The sequence below is a fragment of the Chrysemys picta genome, chromosome 17, assembly GCF_011386835.1.
Source record: "Chrysemys picta bellii isolate R12L10 chromosome 17, ASM1138683v2, whole genome shotgun sequence".
Lineage (NCBI taxonomy): Eukaryota > Metazoa > Chordata > Testudines > Emydidae > Chrysemys > Chrysemys picta.
In genome coordinates this window covers 5,468,104-5,489,485 of record NC_088807.1, presented here as the reverse complement: position 1 = coordinate 5,489,485, position 21,382 = coordinate 5,468,104, and the positions used below count along the sequence as shown (strand labels likewise).

At 64.8% G+C, this 21,382-nt stretch overlaps 1 protein-coding gene across 1 annotated transcript; it reads left to right on the top strand.

Moving 5' to 3' along the window:
- The first annotated feature begins 315 nt into the window (after positions 1 to 315).
- On the top strand, positions 316 to 20,906 carry LOC101946627 (protein jagged-2-like). The gene is made up of 13 exons (XM_065571473.1): positions 316 to 618; positions 2,895 to 3,197; positions 10,877 to 10,940; positions 11,223 to 11,477; positions 11,713 to 11,773; positions 12,601 to 12,731; positions 13,206 to 13,325; positions 14,245 to 14,358; positions 15,383 to 15,496; positions 16,296 to 16,342; positions 17,266 to 17,442; positions 17,953 to 18,055; positions 18,723 to 20,906. The coding sequence occupies exons 1-13, from the start codon at positions 343 to 345 to the stop codon at positions 19,034 to 19,036; spliced, it is 2,079 nt and encodes a 692-aa protein (XP_065427545.1). The 5' UTR covers positions 316 to 342; the 3' UTR covers positions 19,037 to 20,906.
- The last annotated feature ends 476 nt before the right edge of the window (positions 20,907 to 21,382 follow it).

The window sequence follows — 21,382 nt, the reverse complement described above, 5'->3', positions numbered from 1 at the left end:
GATGGACGGATGCATGGGGGATGGATGGATGCGTTGGGGAGATGGATGGATGGACGGATGCATGGGGGGTGGATGGATGCGTTGGGGGGATGGATGGATGGATGGGTAGAGGGATAGATGGATGGATGCGTTAGGGGATGGATGGATCGATGTGTGTGTGGGGGGGCGTGGATTGATCCTGCAGTTTCCCGAAGAACCCTAACCCCCCCCCCCCCCGCTCCTCCCCTGCCCGCTCCTGCCAGCGAGGGCGGGCGGGGGGAGGAAACCGGTTTCCTCCTTTCATTAGCAGGGAAAGTTCTTAATGACTTGGCCGGGGGCTGGGCTGGCCCCACCCCATCCTGCATGATGTCAGGCGGCTCCCGGCGAACGCACCCGGCTGGGAGCCGCTCAGCGCCGCGGGGACCCGGCTGGGGAGGCGGCCAGTGCCTCCTTTATGCCCCGCAAGCAGCGCGCTTGGGACGCCCCGGTCCTGGGGGGGCGGGCGGCGGCGGGGGGGCCGGCCGGAGGGGCAGGTGTGGCGGGGGGGCGAGCGCGCCTGGAGGCAGCCAGCCAGAGACAATGAGGCTGGGAAGCTGCTGGGTCGTCTGCGTCCTCCTCTTGCTTCAGATGCGGCCCCAGGTGAGTCCCCCCCCAAACCCCAGCCCCCCCCGCGGGGGCTGCCCTTTGTCTGGGAACTTGCCACTCTTCGGAAGCCTGGGTCCATGGGGCAGCCCTTCCCTGGCTTGGGGGGTACCCTGGGGGGCTGATCCCTCTGGCAGGGGGAGCCCACATCCCCCACAGCCCAGCGGGGGTCCCTGGGAAGGCCGCCCCCCCTGCCCATGGGGCGCTTGGAATTGGCGAGGAGCAAGGGGGTCGCTGGCCCAGGCGGGCACCCCAGTGGGTGGCCTCCAGGGGGGGTAGCTGAGGTTCGTCCCCCCAATCCTGTGCCCCCCCCCAGATGGGGTGTGGCGTAAGTTGCAGTGGTGGGATTTAAAGTTGACATGAGGGCGAATGCTGGGAACCCCGGCTGCTGGAGCCCATCCAATGGGTCAGTCCTCCCTCCCCGCTCCCCTTCGGTCCGTCCACACCCATCCCACCCAGTGGGCCCAGCCCTCCGTGGGGCACCTGGGCCCTGCCTCGCCCTCGGGACACTGAAGGGAATTCGGTGCTGGGGAAAGGGGGCCCCTGAATTCTTGTTTCTGCCTAGAGCAGGGGGGGCGGCGGGGTGGCTGGGCCAACGCCTCCGTGTCCAGGCCGCTCCTTGCCCATGGGTCTGGGCCCTGCCCGGGCAGCTCTTCTGGTACATTCCAGCCGGCATCTGTCTGCCACACCTGGGCTAGCTCAGTGCTTGGACGGGAGACGTCCGAGGAAACGCAGGGGGCTGCAGGGAGTCGGGCTGGGCTCCTGGAGGGTGCTGGCTTTCGAATGAGATGATCAACCAAGATCTTAGTGACCTAAGCGCCCTGCCCGTTGCAAATGTGACCCCAGGCGTCCGGCTGGCTAAATCCACTGTCAGTGATTCCATTCGACTTCCTCCCCCCCCCCCCCCCGTTCCCGCTGTGGACTCAGTTGGATGGAGGCATCTTCCGGGCAGTCCAGTGCTGTTAGACAGTGGCTGCACCCCACCCCAGAGGTGGCTGCATCTCAGCGCTGGGTGAGGGTTCTCTGGATATTTGCTGCCTTGGGCCTGCTACTCCATCTAACGATGGATTCTGTTTCCTCGGGCTGGGCTTGGAGGCTGAGCTGGGGGGGGGGGGGGCGCCACTGGAGTCTGGATCTTGGGTTTGGCGTCTCCCTGGCCTGAGCCGGAAAAGGTCCCTGGTCCCAATCCCCCCTTCCTCTGAGCCAATCTCCCTGGGAGATCAGGGTTTGAGCCCCGGCTCCTGCACAGGCTGGGGACCGGCCAGGTGGGTCTGCGGGGGGATGGGAGACACCCCGGGGGGTGGAGCTGCTGAGACTCCATCAAAGGCCCAGGTGCCCCTCCCTCAGAGGAAAGCAGAGCAGAGGTAAACCAGGCTCATAATACACCAGCAACGCCCTGCTATTCCCGGGGAGGTTGTTTTCCTTCCGGCAACGAGGTGGTGGGGCCCTGGCGCCCTGGGGCAGGGCAAGATCTGGTGGGGTGGGAACATTCCCTGCCCCCCCCACCCCGTTTCCTCACACTCAGCTCGGGGCTTGCCTGGGATCAGAGATGGAGGGGCTGACGTGAGGGGCGCAGCAGTGGGTGCAGAATGCCTAGACCCACACCCCAGCCCTTGAGGAAGGGGGGGCTCTGTAGGGGGTGCTCCAGGCATTCACTGTCCTGGGGCGGGGTCCTTAGGTACTTCGTGAGCTGCCTGGGTGTCAGGGTCGGTGTTCCCCCCCGCGTTACGTGCTGCCTGGATGCCGCCCTCCACCCCAGAGGTGGCTGCATCCCCATGGAGCTGTCGCAAAGCCCCAGAACTGTAGGGTGAAGCCAGGTCTTATGAGAGAACTTGGCAGCCGTCTCTCTGAATTCCCTGGGCTGGGTCCAGCTCCCAACTCAGCCTCAATCCCTAGTAGTGATGCCCAGTGGGAGTTCACCCCTCACTGCTGTTTGCTTGGGGGTCCGAGATCATCGTGACACCCCCTCCTCCCCGCCCCCCGGATCACAGGCTTAATTCACCCCGGACGACAGCAGGGGCTGGCAACGGGCAAGGGGCTGCTGCTGTTACTGCAAAGGGCATGGACATGCCGCCGCCCTCTGCTGGATGGAATCAGCACCACTGTGTGTCATGGGCCCTGTACTGCTCAGAGCTGGCAAGGGATTCTCCCTTCGCGCCTGCAGCACAATGGGCTTTCAGAGCAGGGGGGTTCTGAGCTCACGGCGAGCAGGAGGTGAGATGCGGCGGTGGGGGGGCTCTGACCCACTGTAACTGGCTCCTCTCCACTTCCAGGTCCCCGAAGCAGCTGGCACCTTCGAGCTGCAGATCCGGCTGATGCACAACGAGCAGGGGGTGCTGGCAGACGGGCGCTGCTGCCGGGGCGGGGCAGAGCCGCCGTGTCCCGGTGGGGAGCAATGTCGGACTTACTTCCGGGCCTGTCTGAAGGAGTATCAGCTGCGTGTCCTCCCTGGGGGGCCCTGCGTGCTGGGGGCCGGCGCCACTCCCGTGCTGGGGGGCAACACCTTCACGGCCAAGCCCAGGAGGGGCGCAGAGCATGCGGGCAGGATCACCATGCCATTCCAGTTCGCCTGGCCGGTAAGGGCCCCTGAGCTCCTCCACTGGCGGGCGGGGGGCTGTGGTGTCAGGCTAGGCGGCAGCAGCTCTGGGCTGAGCTGGGTGTGCAAGGGGGAGGGTTTATCTGGTCTGGGTGTGCAAGGGGGAGGGTTTATCTGGCCTGGGTGTGCAAGGGATGGGTTTTATCTGGCCTGGATGTGCAAGGAGTGGGGTTTATCTGGTCTGGGTGTTCAAGGGGGAAGGATTTATCTGGTGTGGGTGTGCAAGAAGTGGGGTTTGTCTGGCCTGGGTGTGCAAGGGGGAAGAGTTTATCTGGTCTGGGTGTGCAAGGGACAAGGTTTATCTGGCCTAGATATGCAAGAGGTGGGGTTTATCTGGCCTGGGTGTGCAAGGAGGAAGGTTTATCTGGCCTGGGTGTGCAAGGGGTGGGTTTATCTGGCCTGGGTTTGCAAGGGAGAGGGGTTTATCTGGCCGGGGTCTGAAGGGTGGGCTTTATCTGGCCTGGGTGTGCAAGGGGCAATGTTTATCTGGCCTTGGTGTGCAAGGGGTGGGGTTTATCTGACCTGGGTGTGCAAGGAGGAAAGGTTTATCTGGTCTGGGTGTGCAAGGGGAAATGTTTTATCTAGTCTGAGTGTGCAAGGGGGAAGGGTTGATCTGGCCTGGATGTGCAAGAGGCGGGGTTTATCTGGTATGGGTGTGCAAGGAGGAAGGGTTTATCTGGCCTGGGTGTGCAAGGGGGGAGGGTTTGTCTGGCCTGGGTGTGCAAGGGGTGGGTTTTATCTGGCCTGGGTGTGCAAGGGGCAAGGGTTTATCTGGCCTGGGTGTGCTGGGGGTGGTATCTGGTCTGGGTGTGAAGGGGCGGGGTTTATCTGGCCTGGGTGTGCTGAGGGTGGTATCTGGTCTGGGTGTGAAGGGGCGGGATTTATCTGGCCTGGGTGTGCTGAGGGTGGTATCTGGTCTGGGTGTGAAGGGGCGGGGTTTATCTGGCCTGGGTGTGCTGAGGGTGGTATCTGGTCTGGGTGTGAAGGGGCGGGGTTTATCTGGCCTGGGTGTGCTGAGGGTGGTATCTGGTCTGGGTGTGAAGGGGCGGGGTTTATCTGGTCTGGGTGTGCTGAGGGTGGTATCTGGTCTGGGTGTGAAGGGGCGGGGTTTATCTGGTCTGGGTGTGCTGAGGGTGGTATCTGGTCTGGGTGTGAAGGGGCGGGGTTTATCTGGCCTGGGTGTGCTGAGGGTGGTATCTGGTCTGGGTGTGAAGGGGCGGGGTTTATCCAGGCTGCTGGATGCAGACAGCCCCTGGGGTTCTCCCAAGCTCTCCACCTGGGCTGCCATCCTGCCAGCCCCAATCCACCCATCATGCCTAGGCCTGGGGTCCCCTCCAGAGGCTCCATTCAGAGCAAGGACAGGTTGGGAGAGTGATCCTTGCTATAAGCCGACCAGGGCTCACAGAAGGTGCCTGTTGAGCTGTCATGGGAGCAACAGATGTGGAGAGGGGAGTGGGGTCTAGTGGTTAGAGCAGGGGGGCTGGAAGCCAGGACTCCTGGGTTCTATCCCCACTCTGGGAGGGGAGTGGGGGCTAGTGGTTAGCGCTGGGTATCAGGACTGCGGGGCCATGTCGCTCAGCTCTCAGGCAATGGTGCGAGGAGGCCCCCAGGAAGAGGGTGGGGTGGAGCTGCGGACGGTGCTGTGTCTGGTCTCTCGTCTCGCCCGGCTCCCTGGGAGACTGTGACAGATGCTAAATCTCTCTCCATCTGTATGAATTAGCGGGTGGCCCCGTCTGCTCTGTGATTTATCGATCCTGGGCTCCGTCCAGCTCCCGCCTCCCTGGGCATCCCAGCCCTTCGCTCTCCCGCTTCCATTCCAAAACCACTTCCGTCGGGCAGCGTTATCAGGTGTCGCACGCAGCCCCCGGCACAGAGCCTGAGACAGTCCCTGCCTTATGCAGCTCGCAGGCTGAATGCACAAAGAGTGAGGAGGGGAAACTAAGGCACAGCAGGGCAGTGGCTCAGAACCCAGGGCTCCCAGCCCACTGCCCATTCCCTGGGCCAAGAGAAGCTGAACCCCATCACAGGGGCTGGATCGATCTCTCTGCTTGTGCGTTGCCTGCCCTCACCCCTTCTCTGGGGAAGCTGGGGGGGTTCCCTGCTACCCTTGCTTTGGGACTCCCCTCAGCCTCCCCCCCCCAAGACACTTGCAGCTGCCAAAGGAACAGACTATGAACACACACACACACCCCCTCCGCCCCGCCCCCCCCCAAGCTCTCTGCATCCTCCTCGCACTGGGCTAGGGGAGCCACTGACACCATCTTGTACTTGCAAACGTGGCAACAGAACCCAGGCGTCCTGGCTCCCAGCCCCCACCCCTGCTCTAACCACTAGACTCCACTCCCCTCCCAGAGCTGAGGATAGAACCCAGGAGTCCTAGCTCCCTCCCCCCCCCATTCTAACCACTAGACCCCACTCCCCTCCCAGAGCTGAGGATAGAACCCAGGAGTCCTGGCTCCCGGCCCCCCTGTTCTAACCACTACACCCCACTCCCCCCTGACCCCGAGTTGGTATCTCCATCCGGCTCTCTCAGATACCCTCGGTGGAGCTGTGGGCAGAGGGCCGGGCAGAGATGAATGCACACAAAGGGCCCAGCTGATCTGTATGCAGAGAGGCCCATTCTGCCCACTCACTTGGCCCAGGCACCTCCGGCCGAGGGACTCTGGGAGCCCGTGACCCGCCCTGGTGGCATGGGATTTCCCGGAGCCTTGGCCGGGCTTCGGCCCCAGCGGGTCAGCGGCTCGCCCTGCGTGACCTTTCCCAGGGCTGCGATCCAACGCCGCTCGCTGATCCCAGCGTGCCGGGAAGGGGTCCCGGGCTCCCGCAGCACCCACGTGCCATCCCCATTCCCCACCATTCCCCACCGCCACAGGGAGAGGCCAGGGACTCCCCCACAGCGCCGCCTGCTGGGAGAGGCTGGGACTGCAGTAGCCAGAAGCTCCCCCCACACCCCACTCCCAATACCCCCTCCCCAAAGAACCCTCCTCTGCATCCCACTTCCAGCACCCAGCCCTAGCTGTGCCCCGGGTTCCTGCCCCCGGCGCGGGTTTGAGTTCGTCGCCGTCTACTTGGCCATGGCCGCTGCTTAGCGCGGGGCCCCAACCTCCCTTAGCGTGTGCCCGAGATACTGGCTGGCGGCGCTGCCCGGCGCCCTCATGCCACAGGTCCCAGCGCTGAGTCACGGATGTTTACAGGCTGAGATGGGGGGCATGGGCTGGAGGGGGCCGCGGAGAAGAGCCGGAGATGGGGCCTAGAAGCACAGCGCCCCCTAGCGCCCTGCTGAGGTGCTGAGACATGGGGTGTGGCCAGGTGAGGGGGAACAGCGCCCCCTAGTGCCCGGCTGAGGTGCTGAGACATGGGGTGTGGCCAGGTGAGGGGGAACAGCGCCCCCTAGTGCCCGGCTGAGGTGCTGAGACATGGGGTGTGGCCAGGTGAGGGGGAACAGCGCCCCCTAGTGCCCGGCTGAGGTGCTGAGACATGGAGTGTGGCCAGGTGAGGGGGGACAGCGCCCCCTAGTGCCCGGCTGAGGTGCTGAGACATGGAGTGTGGCCAGGTGAGGGGGGACAGCGCCCCCTAGTGCCCGGCTGAGGTGCTGAGACATGGAGTGTGGCCAGGTGAGGGGGGACAGCGCCCCCTAGTGCCCGGCTGAGGTGCTGAGACATGGGGTGTGGCCAGGTGAGGGGGGACAGCGCCCCCTAGTGCCCGGCTGAGGTGCTGAGACATGGAGTGTGGCCAGGTGAGGGGGAACAGTGCCCCCTAGTGCCCGGCTGAGGTGCTGAGACATGGGGTGTGGCCAGGTGAGGGGGGACAGCACCCCCTAGTGCCCGGCTGGAGGTTGCCTTTATAGCAGTAACTGCTACCTCACCGTAGGACAGTGTCCCTTTGTGACGGCTCAGTGCAGGGCCAGCCTGTGAGCACACGCATGTCAGCGCACACGCGTGTGAGACAGGCCAAGGCTGCCCACGCCCCACAGGGAGGGGGTGGGGCTCATCCGGAGCGAGGGCCCCTCCTTGACTCTGCCAGTCGAGCGGCTCCCAGCGGGTGTCTCAGCTGGGGTAACGGGGGTTGCACCGCTGGCAGACTTAGCAGGGGCCAGGGATTCATTGGGCTGGGGAGACGGACTTCCCCTCTCGTTCCCAGAGGCAGGGTCCTCTCTGCATCATGACCGAGGGGCACCAGCAGAGCTTGGAGGAGGGGAGCCCGGGGCTGGGCTAGCAGGGGGCTGCAGGTCAGGATTGGGGGGCATAGGCAGAGCTGGCGGGGGGATGCAGCAGGCTAGGAGGGGTATCCCTTGGGAGGACAGAAGCTGCAAGATCTGCCTGCCCTGGGGGAGCAGAAGACCCTCCCTGCCCATAGAATGATGCCCCTCACCCCACCCCCAGCCTCTAAGCCACCCCACTGTGGCGGGGGCTGCTGATGGACCTTGGGTGGGGCTGGAGCCCGGGGCCCTCTGCAGCGCCAGGCAGGCCCGGCCCTGCATGAAACAGGATTTCTGGCAGATGCCAGCAGTGGGAAGTGGAGCCCGTCACACCTAGCCCACGGGGCCTGTGTGCCAGATGCTGCCCGGGAAGTGTGGGGCTGTGGCCCCGCCCCCATCCCTCGCCCACACCCAGGGGGGAAGCAGAAGGTAAATAACTTAATTAAATAACTTCCCTAATTACGAGGAAGACACTTAACCCTGCACCCATCCCGCACCCTCGAGCCAGCCGGCAGGGGCGCGGATGTACCAGCTGTTATAGGCCGGGCTAGCGGAGTATGTGTGGCGAGCTTCCCCGCAGCAGTGCCCCTGCCCGAGCCTCAGGTGCGGTGAGCTGTCCCGCAGCGGCGCCCTGGTAAATGCCAGATAAGACTCACTGGAAACAAGCTCACACTACCAGAGTCCCTGGTTGGGCGTGGACAGGGCACTGCTGTGGGGAAGCTCACAGCACCGGAGCCCCCAGTTTGGCGCTGACAGGGCAGTGGGTTACAGCTACCCATCATCCTCTGCTCCAGCCTTCCCTGGGCCCCCATCTGGTATGCCTGGGGCGGTGGTGGGGACCCTGCTGGTTGCTGTCACATGCCCCCTTTGCGGGGGGGGGGGGATCTCTGCCAGTACGGGCAGGGGCTGCCTCAGCAGCAGGGGTGTTTGGAGAATTGACGTGGGGGGAAGGGGGCTCATCGGGGGGAGGGGCCCAGGACAAACTGCACCCGCTTTGGCCCTACATGTTGACCATATCACCCACCCACCTCATATCCTTCCACCTCTAGGGACCCTTCACTTCCCCCCCCCCCTTGTATCCTTCCACCTCTAGGGACCCCTTTACTCACCTCGCTCATATCCGTCCTCCTCTAGGGGCCTTTCACTGCCCCCTCCCCCCATTTGTATCCTTCTGCCTGCGGCTCTCCCTGAGGCTGGGCCGCACAGACCCAGTTGCGCTGGCATCGTGCCGCCATCGGGCCAATAGTCCCGGCTCCAGGGAAGGGGAGGGGGGGCTCTTGCTCCCTGCTGGGCTGGAGCTGAGCCCTGACAGCTCGTCTCACTTGTGCCCCTGGGTTGCCTGACCCCTGCCTTTCCTTCAGGCAGCCCTCAGGCCTGGGAGCCGCCTCCCCGCCCCAGCCCTGCCCCAGCAGGGGTTTCACGCCCGCCCCCATCGTGCCCCTGCCAGCCTCCAACCGGGGACAGGCACATCCCAGGTCTCCCCACATCCATGGGGAGGTGGGGGGGGTGGAACCCCAGGGAGGAGGGTTGGCAGCAGCTGGTGCGAGGGGTGATCACATATGGGGCAGCCCCCTTTCCTTCCAGGGTGGAAGAGGCTAGGCTGGATCCACAGGGGAGTTGTCTGGGGCGAGGCTGCTGGGCATGGGAAGAGCCTGGGGGGGGGGTCTGCTGCAGCCCCCCCATACACAGGGCTCCCCCCTCCCACCAGGCACTGACGGGGGAGTCAGGCAGGATTGCTACAGGGCCAGGATGCTGTTGGAAGGGGATGTTTGTGGGGGGAGGGGACTGGTCCAGGGGTCCCTGGGGTATGGGTGAGGGGAAGGGAGCATGGTGCTCCCACCCCTTCTACTCTCAGAGAGTGGGGGGGGGGGGGATACCAGGCTGGATGGACCCATTGCTCTGATCTGAAACACCAGGGAGACCGCCTGTGCGTGCGCATGCATCACTGCCCTCTCCTGGGTTCAATCAGACCCGCTGCTCTGCGTGTCACAGCCCCTACACTGCTAGCAGCTCGCGGGGAGTCTCCTTTAGTTGGATGGCATATGCAGCAGCTGACCTCTGTCCCCAGTGTGGTTGTTCCCCCAAGTGTTACAGAAGCCCCAAGGGGACGGGGGACCCCCCCCCCAGCCTCTGAGCGTAAGCATAGATGGGGCCATAGGGTGGGTCGGGCTGGGAACATGCAGTGTCCACGGGAGGGGGTGGTGGCTCGGTGCCCAGCCGCCTGTGAGAAGGGAAATCCGCTTAGTCAGTTTGGCTAAAGGAGGCAGCGTCTCTGGCTGACGCCCTCACTGGGCCCCGGGGGGCATTGGCAGGGGTGGGGGCAGGGAGCCCCCCGGCGTGGGCCACGCCTGGAACATTACGTGGGCAGAAGGAATGTTTTGGCGCAGGCGGCAGCAGCGGCAGGAGGCAGCCGGGGATTTCTTCGAATAAAAGCCCCCAGAGCGACTCCAGACCAGACTGGCGTGGCGAGGGGGACCCTCCTCTTTGCCCGTCTCCTCTCAGTGCCCGGGCCCCAGCCAGACACCTTTAAGCCGCCCCTCTGGGCCCAAGCGCTGGCACAAGGGCGTGGCATGGGAGAGCCAAGACGGACCTCGCCAGCGCCCTGAACTCCAGGATCCGCCCCTTTGAGACATCTCCCGGATGCCGGACCTGAATGGCAACCTCCATCTGCTAACCCACCCCTCCACCCCCCACTTGGCATGAATAGACCCGGGCTCTGCTCCCAACTCTGCTGCTGGCTTGCTGGGAGAGCTTGGTCATGTCCCATTCCCCCCCCCCCGCCGTGCCTCAATTTCCCCATCAGTGAAATGGGGATGATGACGCTGACCCCCTGGGGACTGTTGTGGTTTATTGGCTGTCTCCCATGCTGTCCTCCGTTCGTGCAGCACCTTGCGCTCCCACGCCGCACACAGCAGGCAGGGCACCTAAGTAACAGTGCAGCCACCTCTGGGGAGGAGAGGAGACAATTGCCGTACAACAAAGGGTTGGGGGAAGGGACTCTGAAAATGCCCAGCAATCATCAGTCTCCTCCCACAGTGGACAGGAATTCATCGGCATGGCCTCCCTGCAGCAAATGGGAGGCAGAACTCCTGGGTGGTAGCCGTAGCTCAGGGGTGGGACCGTGGGGGTCTAGCAGATTAGAGCAGGGGGGGGTGGGAGTCAGGGGTTGTATCCCCAGCTCTGGGAGATGAGTGGGGTCTAGTAGTGTTTAGAGCCAGGGGGGGGGCTGGGAGTCAGGATGCCAGCTCTGTGTGCCTCCGTTTCCCCAACCGTGCAGTGGGGTTAAGGCTCCCCACCCATGAGAGCTCATAGACCTTGAAACAGGAGACATTAGGTTGCAGAGCTGGTCAGTCTCACCCCCTGCCCACTTCCCCAGCCCTGGAACAATCGGGTCACAAGTTGGGGGGTGGGGGTCGGTCAGTGACACCTGGCCCCTCTAACCCTGTGCTTTGATCCCCCAGCGTTCGTACTCACTGATCCTGGAAGCCTGGGATGCTGACAACATCACCGGCCCTGGCACCCCGGGTGAGGCACCCCAAGTTGGCCAGCTCCCCCCACCCCCCTGTCCTAGGGCCAGATCAGAGCCAGCGCCCCTAGAGGAGAAAGGCCCCGTGTCCCATTCCCCAACTCCCTGAGCCAGCCAGTCCCCAACTTTGGGGCCAGATCGGAGCCAGCGCCCCCTAGAGAGGAAACGCCCCTGGGCTCTCTGAGCCAGCCTGGGTTGGAGCTCCCCGCCCGGGAGGGGTGCAGCTGGTGCAGGGCGCATTAGGCTGGGGCAGGGCAGTGACAGGCTCCCCTCTCTGGCAGGCGGGGGGTCCCTGGTGGAGCGGGTGACGCGGTCGGGGATGCTGAACCCGGGCGAGGGCTGGCAGGATTTCCGGCACCACGGGCGGGGCACGGCGCTGGAGTACCGGCTGCGGGTGCGCTGCGCCCACCACTACTACGGCCCCGCCTGCAACCGCCTGTGCCGGCCCCGCGACGACTTCTTCGGCCACCACGGCTGCGACGCCGCTGGCAGTAAGGTCTGCCTGGATGGCTGGACGGGAGAGGAGTGCACTCGGGGTACGTGCCAGGGCAGGTGGGGGGGCACGGTGCCCACGGGGAAGGGCAGGAGATGGGAGGCACATGAAAATGGGAGGGAGGTGGAACAGAAGGGGGCGCTTAGGGGGGCACGGTGCCCAGGGGAATGGGAGGGGGCCAAGGAGGGGGGCATGGTGCCCACAGACAGAGGAAGGGGGAGGTGACAGGGGGCATTCCCTGCCCCTAACCCCCCCACACCCCGTTATTTCTATCACAGCCGTTTGCCACCAGGGCTGCCACGAGCTACACGGCTTCTGCGAGGAGCCTGGAGAATGCAAGTGAGTGAGAGGGGGCCCCCATCTGCCCCCTTCCCCAGACCCCCCCCCATAACCCCAGGGATGGGATGGAGGGAGAGTGGAGAGGGATGGGGGGGCTGATTGTGTGGCTTCCCTGGCAGGGGCTGCTGGGTCCCCTCCCAGCCCAGGTTTGCCAGGCAGACTCTCCCCTGGGCAGGACTGGAGGAAGCACTAGCGGCCAGGGCTGCCCGCTGCCTCCTGCCCTTTGGGGAAGGGAGCAGTCGTCTAGGCCGGGCCCAGGAGGGGGGAAGCGCTCGCGTCAGGTCAGGGAAGGCATTTTTCCTTCGCTGACAAGGCCTGGGGGCTTTGCAGGGCAGGGAAACAGCCCAGGCAAACCCGCCCCACCCCATGCAGAGCCAGGGATAGAACCCAGGAGTCCTGGCTCCCAGCCCTCCTGCTCTAACCACTTGACCCCACTCCCCTCCCAGAGCTGGGGATAGAACCCAGGAGTCCTGGCTCCCAGCCCCTGCCATTTAACCACTCAACTCCACTCAGCGAGCTACCCTTGTCTCCCTGCTCAGCTCCCTCCCCAACAACCCCCCATATGGCATCGTCTGACTCTCTGCTGCCCCCTTGGGGCTCCAGCTGCCCCCTGCTCCGCCCATCCCAAACCCCAGGAACCCCCAGGGGCGGAGATTGCTGGAGGGGATTGGTCATGAGCAGAGGCAGCCTCCCCCCACACAGACGTCCCCGGGGTCCCCAGAGGACCAGACACCTGTGGCTGTTGCTGAGGGTGGCTCCGTGCCAGGCTGCCCCCCTCCGCCCCCGATGTGCGTCCATCTCTCCCCACCCCGGGTCTGTCTGCCCAGGTGTCACTACGGCTGGACGGGCTCCAACTGCGACGAGTGCATCCCCTTCCCCGGCTGCCTGCACGGGACCTGCACCGAGCCCTGGAAGTGCGACTGCGACACCAACTGGGGAGGGCTGCTGTGTGACAAGGGTGAGCAGCTGGGTGGCTGGGTGTGCCCTGCCCCACAGCCCCCGCCCCACAGCGCCCCCTGCTGGGAGAGGCCGGGGCTGGAGTGGTCGGGGGCTTCTCCCACAGCCAGCTCCTGCCCCACTCCCCACAGCGTCCCCTGCTGGGAGAGGCCGGGGCTGGAGTAGCCGGGAGCTCCCCCCATAGCCGGCTCCTGCCCCGCTCCCCACAGCGCCCCCTGCTGGGAGAGGCCGGGGCTGGAGTGGTCGAGGGCTTCTCCCACAGCCAGCTCCTGCCCCACTCCCCACAGCGCCCCCTGCTGGGAGAGGCCAGGGCTGGAGTAGCCGGGAGCTCCCCCCATAGCCGGCTCCTGCCCCGCTCCCCACAGCGCCCCCTGTGGTGGGTTGGCTGGGTTCTCTCTCCCTGGCAGGATGGTGGGGCAGCCCTGGGGTCAGTGGAGTTTGGTTGGAGTTGAGCCAAGCCCTTCTCCCCCCGCAGACCTGAACTACTGCGGCTCCCATCGGCCCTGCCGGAACGGCGGCACCTGCACCAACGCAGAGCCGGACGAGTACCAATGCCTGTGCCCCGCGGGCTTCCGGGGCCGGGACTGCGAGAGGGGTGAGGGGGCAGCGGGTGCTGGACAGGGGGTGGGATGAGGTGAGGGGGAGGGGAATGGCTTGGGGAGGACCCCGGCTTCTCCACCTGTCCCCACGGCTGCTCTCGTGAGCTTTGGGGCACCCACGGGGTGCGGGGAGCTGGTCCCTGGGTGCCCCATTGAGAGGAAGGCTCTAGGGCCCAGCAGCAGTGGCTGGCAACCTGCAGGGGAAAGATTTGGGGTTTGGGGGGATGGTGAGGGTCCCCTGGTGGGGACCAGGGGAGAAGGAGATAGGGGCTTAAAAGAGGCCTGGGGGGGATGGAGCTACAGAGGTAGGGAGGCCAGGGGGAGGGAAACAAGGTGCATGGGGGTAATATTGGGGGTTAAAGGGGCCTTGTTATAGGCCATGGGGAAAGGGAGATGGGGGCCAGGGATGCTGCTAGGGATTTGAGGGTGCCCTAGGGGAAAAGGGTTGAGGTCCTGTTGGGGTCCTGGGGTGCTGTGGGGAGTCGAGTGGCTGGGGAGAGGGGGAAGTGATGGGCTCAGTTGGCGGGCAGGGGACCAGGAAGAGGGACTGGGGGTGAGTGGAGCAGAGGAAGCTGTGGGGGTGGGGTGGAGGCAGCTCTTGGGGGGCTGGGGGCCAGGGCTGACCCCGCTGGATCCCCCCAAAGCTCAGGTTGCCCCAAAGCACCGTGGGGCAGGATCCCTGACCCAGCCTGTCCCTGACCGGCCTTGGGAGGGAAGGGGCTCCTGCCTCAGGACCGGGCCTTGCTCCCAGGGGCCCCCCGCCCAGCCAGACATGCAGCATCGCTTGGCATGATGCCATGGCTGGAGGGAGGGCACCGGCCCGGCGGGGGGGCCCTGTGGGCCTGGCTCAGCCCGCCCCACTCACTGCGGGGGTCCCCGGGTTCCCGCCCTCCCTAACCACTCCCTCCCTGGCAGGGCTGGACGAGTGTCTGCCGGAGCCCTGCGCCCACGGCGGAACCTGCCACCCCCTCCCGGACGGGTTCAGCTGCACCTGCCCGCCTCAATGGACCGGTAAAACCTGCCAGCTGGGTGAGGCTCAGCCCGGGGCACTGAGCTCGGGCACCCCCTCCTGCCCTCCATGCCCTGACATTGCCCCATGGCACCTGCCTCCTGCTCCTCACACCCTGACATAGCCCCATGGCACCCCACTCCTGCCCCCCATGCCCTGCCCCTGCCCCATGGCACCCCGTCCGGCCCCCCACACCCTGACACTGCCCCATGGCACCTGCCTCCTGCTCCTCACACCCTGACATAGCCCCATGGCACCCCACTCCTGCCCCCCATGCCCTGCCCCTGCCCCATGGCACCCCGTCCGGCCCCCCACACCCTGACACTGCCCCATGGCACCCCCTCCTGCTCCCCACATCCTGACACAGCCCCGTGGCACCCCTTCCTGCCCCTCACACCCTGACACTGCCCCATGGCACCCCCTCTTGCTTCCCATGCCCTGACACTGTCCCTTGCCCCATTGGACCCCTTCCTGCCCCCACATGCTGACACAGCCCTCCACCCCCAGTCACCTCCCCTCTGCCCCCCATACCCTTGTGCTGTGAGTACTGCCCCCCCCCCCTTTCCTGTGAATGTGCAGCAGGGCGCAGAGAACTCTCCCCAGAAACGGGACCCAGGGCTGGATGTGCCCATCCCCCTGCCCCCAGCCATGCAGATCCAAGGACCCACGACCACTGGCAGCTCCGACCCTGCCCAGGGCCATAGAGGCGCGGGTGGGGGGGGTTAGGGGAAGCTGCAGCAGCCTTGTGGCGGGAGACGGGCCGCGTGGCTGGCACACGGGGCTGCTCACTTCATGGTGGCCAGTCTGAGCCGGGCGCCGGGCCCTGGGGGGCTGAAAGCCAATGCCCACTGAGTCGGGGGTTCCCAGCAGGACAAGGACCCACGATCCCCAATCCCCGAGCCAAGGACTGGACAGGAGTGGGGGCGGGGGGGAGGGACACGTCTGGCCCGACCCACTGATCCCGCCTTCCCACGCCGATCCCACGAGGGGCCAGCAGCCCCCTCTCGACCGCGCTCTGCCCTGACCCCAGCCCCCTGACCACAGATGCCAACGAATGTGAGCGGGAGCCCTGCGTGCACGCCCGGGGCTGCAAAAACCTCATCGGGGGCTACTTCTGTGACTGCCTGGAGGGCTGGGGTGGCCCCAACTGCGAGACCAGTAAGAGAGCGACCAGTGGGTCCTGGCTGCAGTGGGGGCGGGGGGCAGGGGCCGAGCCGGGGGGGCGGGCACAGCCTAGGTGTGGCCAGGAGAGGGTGGCTGGGACTTGGCCGTGGCCAAGAGAGGGCAGAGCTGGGCTGTGGCCAGGAGGGGGCAGGACCGGGCCATGAAAGTGCAGAGGGCTTTACTCCCTCTTTGCTCTCCCCGTATTCTGGGTCCTGCCTGGACTCAGGGTTATTTGGAGCAGCCCCTATGGGCCTTGGGGGGCAGGGAATAGCCCCAGCGCCGTGCGCCGCAACCACCCCCCTGCACCAGGGTGCTAGGATCAGAGCCATTACACCCACTCCTCACCAGCTCAGGGGGTTCCAGGGGGCCGCTCCCACCTCCTTTCCGCTATGGGAGGGGGCCTGAGCGTGACCGAGAATCGGGCCCCTTGTTCCCAAGCCCCCAGGCCGTTGCCCCTGGCTGGTGCTAATCGATCCCACCACTAGAGAGCAACACACACACACGGGATTGGATGGGGCGTGTGAGTTGCCGGTTTGAATCCTGCCCTAGCCGGTAGGGGCCCAAAGCTGCCGGCTGGTCCGTACCCCCCGCCCCCGGCTGGGATGCAGTGGGAGAGCCCTGCTGGAAGCCTGGGGACCAAGGGGGTGGGTCCCGGGGCCCCATGATGATGGCTTGCAGCTGATACCCCTGCCATGGTGAGCTGGGGCTGCAAGGCAGATGGGGTGCTCTCCAGGATGCCCCCCCCCAGCGCTGCCTTGTCTCTCCATGACCCCCGGCTCCTCTCCACCTGCAGGAGACGACGGCTGCCAGGGGCGGTGCCGCAATGGGGGGCAGTGCCAGGTGGGTGTGCGCCCCTCGGACGCGCCGGCCGCAGGACTCACCCCTCCCCTCCCAGTCTGGAGGCAGCACCTCCCCCCTTAGCTCCCCACCCCAAGAGCAGAACAGCGATGTTCCCACTGCAGCCTGGGCCAGGGAAACGGAGAGTCCCCAGAGAATGTGCAGAGCCCCCGTGGGGAGGGGACAGACACGGGGAGCCCCCAAACAGTGATGAGGGAGGGGCATGGATACTGGGGGGCCCTCAAAGGCTGGTGGGGGGTGGGGATGGACACAGGGGCAACCCCAAAGGCTGGTGGGGGGTGGGCAAAGATATTGGGGGTGACCCCAAAGGCTGGTGGGGAGAGGGGATGGACTCACCGGGGACCCCAAAGGCTTGGGGGAGAGGTGATGGATTTGGGGGGACCCCAGAGGCTGGTGTGGAGAGAGGATAGACACATGGGGGAACCCAAAGGCTCGGGGAAGAGGGCACAGACACATGAAGGACCTCATAGGCTGGGGTGGGAAGGGGATGGACACGGGGGGACCCCAAATGCTGGTGGGGGGTTGGGATGGATATTGGGGGACCCCAAATGGTGATGGGGAAGGGGATGGTTTGGGGGGACCCCAAAGGCTGGGGGGAGAGGGGATGGATTTGGGGGGACCCCAAAGGCTGATGGCCGTGGATACTCATGGTGCCCCATCCCCCTGCTGCTGGGGGGTGGGAACGTGAATGTGCATTGCCCTGAACTGGCCACCCCCCAGCCCCTGAGGTCGGGGTGTTGCCACCGCCCCGAGTCCCCTCCTGCCCTAGTGGCCCGTGACTGTCCGGTTGCCCCTTGGGGCCTGGGAGGCTCCGTTGCCATGTTGCTGAGGAGTCTCGTCGCCATGGGGAGCTGGTCTCTGCTATGCCAATGCTCCTCCTCCCCCCTCTCCACTGTCCCCCCCAGGCGGTGGGTACCGGGCACGTGTGCTCCTGCCCCACTGGCTACACGGGCACGGCCTGCGAGACGGAGCTGGGCGGCTGCGCCAGCACCCCCTGCCAGCATGGAGCCCGCTGCCAGGAGACGCCAGGGCAGGGGGTGGCGTGTAGCTGCCCGCCTGGCCTCAGCGGGCCCTTCTGCGAGGTGAGGGCCGTCGGGATTCGCGGGGGTGCCGTGAGGAGAGGCAGGAGCCATGTCAGAGATGGGAGGGGAGTGGGGGCTAGAGGTTAGAGCCAGGGGGAGGGGCTGGGAGCCAGGACTCCTGGGTTCCATTCCCAGCTCTAGGAGGGGAGTGGGGTCTGGTGGGTTAATGTGTGGAGGCGGGGGCGTTGGCTGGGAGCCAGGACTCCTGGGTTCTATTGCTCTGCCGCTGGTTCCCCCACATGACCCTCTGCAAGTCACTTCCCACCCCCAAAAAACCCGCCTTTGTGCCTCTGTTTCCCCCCTCTACAAATCGGGGACCGTGATCTGGTCCCACGCAGGCTGTACGGCTTCAGTGGGCCAAATCCAGTCTGGGGTGGGGGGAGGGAAACTGGATCAGGCCACTGGGCTGCACCGACCACAGGCCCCCTGGCCTGGCAATCTCCCTGCCCACCCCCACCCCGCAGCGTGGTGCCAGCCAGGTCGTGCTAGCTCTGCTCTCCCTGTCCCTAGGTCTGGCTGGATCTCTGCTCCCCGAACCCCTGCCCCAGAGGGGCTTCATGCCTGGGTGGGGCAGGCAGCTACGTGTGCTCCTGCCCGGAGGGGGGCTGCGCAGGTATGGCCGGGCGTGGGAAGTGGGGGTTTAACCTGCTCCTTATTGGCAGCTACTATGGGGATAGGTGCGGGGGGGGGGGGGGGGGAGGGGAAGGGGCAGTTCTGGTTCGTGACAGGCGGGGGAGGGGAAGGGAGGTTCGGATGTGGGAGGGGGCAGGGAATTTTGGGAATGGTGCCAGGGCACATCCCAGGGCAGGGGGAGGAGGGCGGGCACCATGCCAGGCAGAGGGGCAGGGAGCTCCAGGCTGGCGCCGGGGGTGGCAGGGCCGGCTCAAGGCACCAGCTTGGCAAGCAGGGGCTTGGGGCGGCCACTCCGGAGAGGGGCGGCAGGTCCAGCTATTCGGCGGCAATTCGGCAGACGGTCCCTCACTCCCGCTGGGAGCGAAGGACCTTCCGCCGAATTGCCGCTGCAGATCGTGATCGCGGCTTTTTTGGGGGGGGGGGGCTGTTTGGGGCGGCCAAAACCCTGGAGCCGGCCCTGAGGGGGTGGGGGCTGGGGAGGGGACGACAGGACCCGGCTGGTGCCGTGGCAGGGAGGGATGGATCGAGGAGCTATCTCAGGGTGGGGGGAAGGCTGGGCATGGGGCAAAGGCCCGGGGCTGTGGTTACAGGGGGCGGCTGGCACTGTGGGCCTGGCATTCCCTGCTCACCGCTCTCTCCTCCCGCAGAGGCCGCCGGCCAGACCCTGCTCTATGCCCTGCTGCCCCTGGTGCTGTTGCCTCTCCTGGCCGCCCTGCTCTGCGCCCCCCTGGCACTGTGGACCCGCCGGAAAGGCCGGGCGCTGCCCCCGCAGGAGCTGCTGGCCAACAACGCCCCCCACCTCATCCACAATGCCACCCGGGGGGACCACGGCCAGTCCCTGGACAAGGGGGGGCTGCCCTTCCCCCCGCCCCGCGGCCTCCCCAAGACGGACATCTCCAACCTGGAGAGAGCCAAGCTCAACGGACTCAACGTGCCGGCCGGCCTGGAGCCCAAGCTCTGATCCAGCGTGGGGGGAGAGCGGGCTGGACCCACGTTGCCCCCCCATGCCGCGGTATAAGGGGACCGGGGTGGGGCTCGGCCCTGCACTGGGGACCCTCATGCCCCCTGATTCCCCCCAGCTCTGCTAAAGCACCTTAACCGCCCCTCCGTGCCAGGGGAGCACATTCGCTCTCCTCGCCCCACCAGGCCAGCGTGGGTCAAACCCAGAGGGGCGCCCCCTGGAGGGGGGGTAATTCAGATCAGCCAGCTGAGGCGCCCCAGTTCATCACACAGGTGGAAGCTCGCCCGGGGAGGGGAACCGGATGCCCGTGGTAGCTGGGTCACCACCTCGAAGGAGCCTGGCCTGCCAGCGATCTGCAGCCGGGGGTGGGCGCTGTCCCCCTGCCAGCTGCTCCAGCGCAAGGTAACAGGCTGGCTGGCGAGGATTCCCTGCGTTGGCCAGTGAGCTGCACGATGGAAGTGGAATGGGCGCAAGGGAAACTCAACTGGTATATTGTGGGCAACTGGCTGGCTTGGGGGATGGGACACGGGGCCTTTCCCCTCTAGAGGCGCCAGCTCCGTTCCCCCTGAAATTCATTCCCATTGTCAGCGTGAAGCAAGTTTGCAGGACTCAGCCCTGTTCCTAGCGGGACCAGTCTCCGTATCCCTCCTGTTCAGCCCTCACTCCGGTGTCTGTGCTCCATGAACGGAGACCAGATCTGTCCACTCCCAGGAGCTCTGAGCCCCACCATCCACCCCCGCCCATCACCCAGCCCAGCCCCGTCTGCTTCTGTTCTGAGAAGTGCGTTGGTCCCGCGCTAGGCCCCTCTATCTTCGAGCCACCCACCTGGGAAGGAAATTGGATTTTCGACCAAAGGAAATTTGTCTTGAAAAGCACCTGCTCCCCAGGGAAGATGCCACAAAAATTAAACACCCAGACACCAAAATATTTCAATTTAGATGTGACACCCCAGTTCCTCATGGGAGTCGTAGTTCAGTTGCCTCATGCTTCTCTTCTCTATGGGCTGGGCTTTGCGATTGGAATATATTTCCCATGATGCACCATGGCCAGGGACTGCATCATAGGAGAGGTAGTACAACAACTACAGAGAAGGGAGCATGAGGCAATGGGAACTACATCTCCCATGATGCACCACAGAGTTCCTTCATGGAGAGACAGTTGCATCTGAGGAGCCCCTGGCTATGGTGTGTCATGGGAGATGGAGTCTGGCTGGGGAGTCTGGAGAATAGAGATTGAGAGCTTATGGCACTTGGACTACATCTCCCATGATGCACCATGACCTCTCCTCTTGGCCAGGTGGTTGTATCATGGGGAATCTGTTGCCATGATGCATCATGGGAGATATAGTCCAGTTGGGGAGCCCAGGCCATAGAGGTAAATAGGAGCATGTAGCAACAGAACTATATCTCCCATGATGCACCGCAGCAACATTTCCAAATCACGCTATTGCAGTATTTGGAGTTTCTGCCAGAAATCAACATTTTCCATGGGAAACACCCCCCACCCCATTTTCAATCAGCTCTTTATCTAGGGGACCCCTTGGAGATTCCCCAGCCCCACCCCGACATACACACACACGGCCTCCCTTGCCTTCCTACCAGGCCTGTGATTAGGAAAAATAAATTATTCTGTGCCAGAGTCAAGGCGCATCCCCCAGCATTGAGGGGAGGGGGTGTGTACTGCAGCACCCCCTGGTGGCAGGTGTGTGCATGTGCTGAATGTATCTATGTTGTATGATATGTACAGATTCCTTCGTAGAGTTTTTGTGACCTCTTTGCTTTTTTGTACCAGGTTCTATCCCGCCCCCCGGCGTGAGACGAGCTCGCTCAGGGTGAACAGTGTGAACCACGAATAAATATTTTCCAAGCCTCACCCCAAGGCTGTGAGACTTTTTGTCTTGAGGCGGGGGGGGGGGAGGGGGACACTCAAACAGGAGGAAGATTGAGAGATGGCTGAGCACAATGGAAAAGGAGAGAGAAGAGGATTAGCCCCCGAGAGTCAGGACTCCTGGCTTTTCATCCCAACTGTTGTGGCTAGAAAACATTTTTTTTTTAAAATGAAGGCTGAGATTCAACTGTACCACAAGCTGCAGCCTCAGCCAAGGGCCTGTCTTGCTGATGGCTTGGTCCAGCATGGTACCCCACTGACCTCTGCTGGTTAGCATCAGAACTGCTGAGCTGCGTGTCATAGCCCCTGTACTGCAAATGGGGATTCGCCGGTGGCTCAAGAGGTTTTTCCGAGCTGAGGGATCTGGGCTCTAACCCAGCTGCAGCCATGGCACATGAAGCACCACAAGGCCCAACGTGGGCAGAGATGGCCTGCGATGCTGAGGAAAGCACTGCCTCA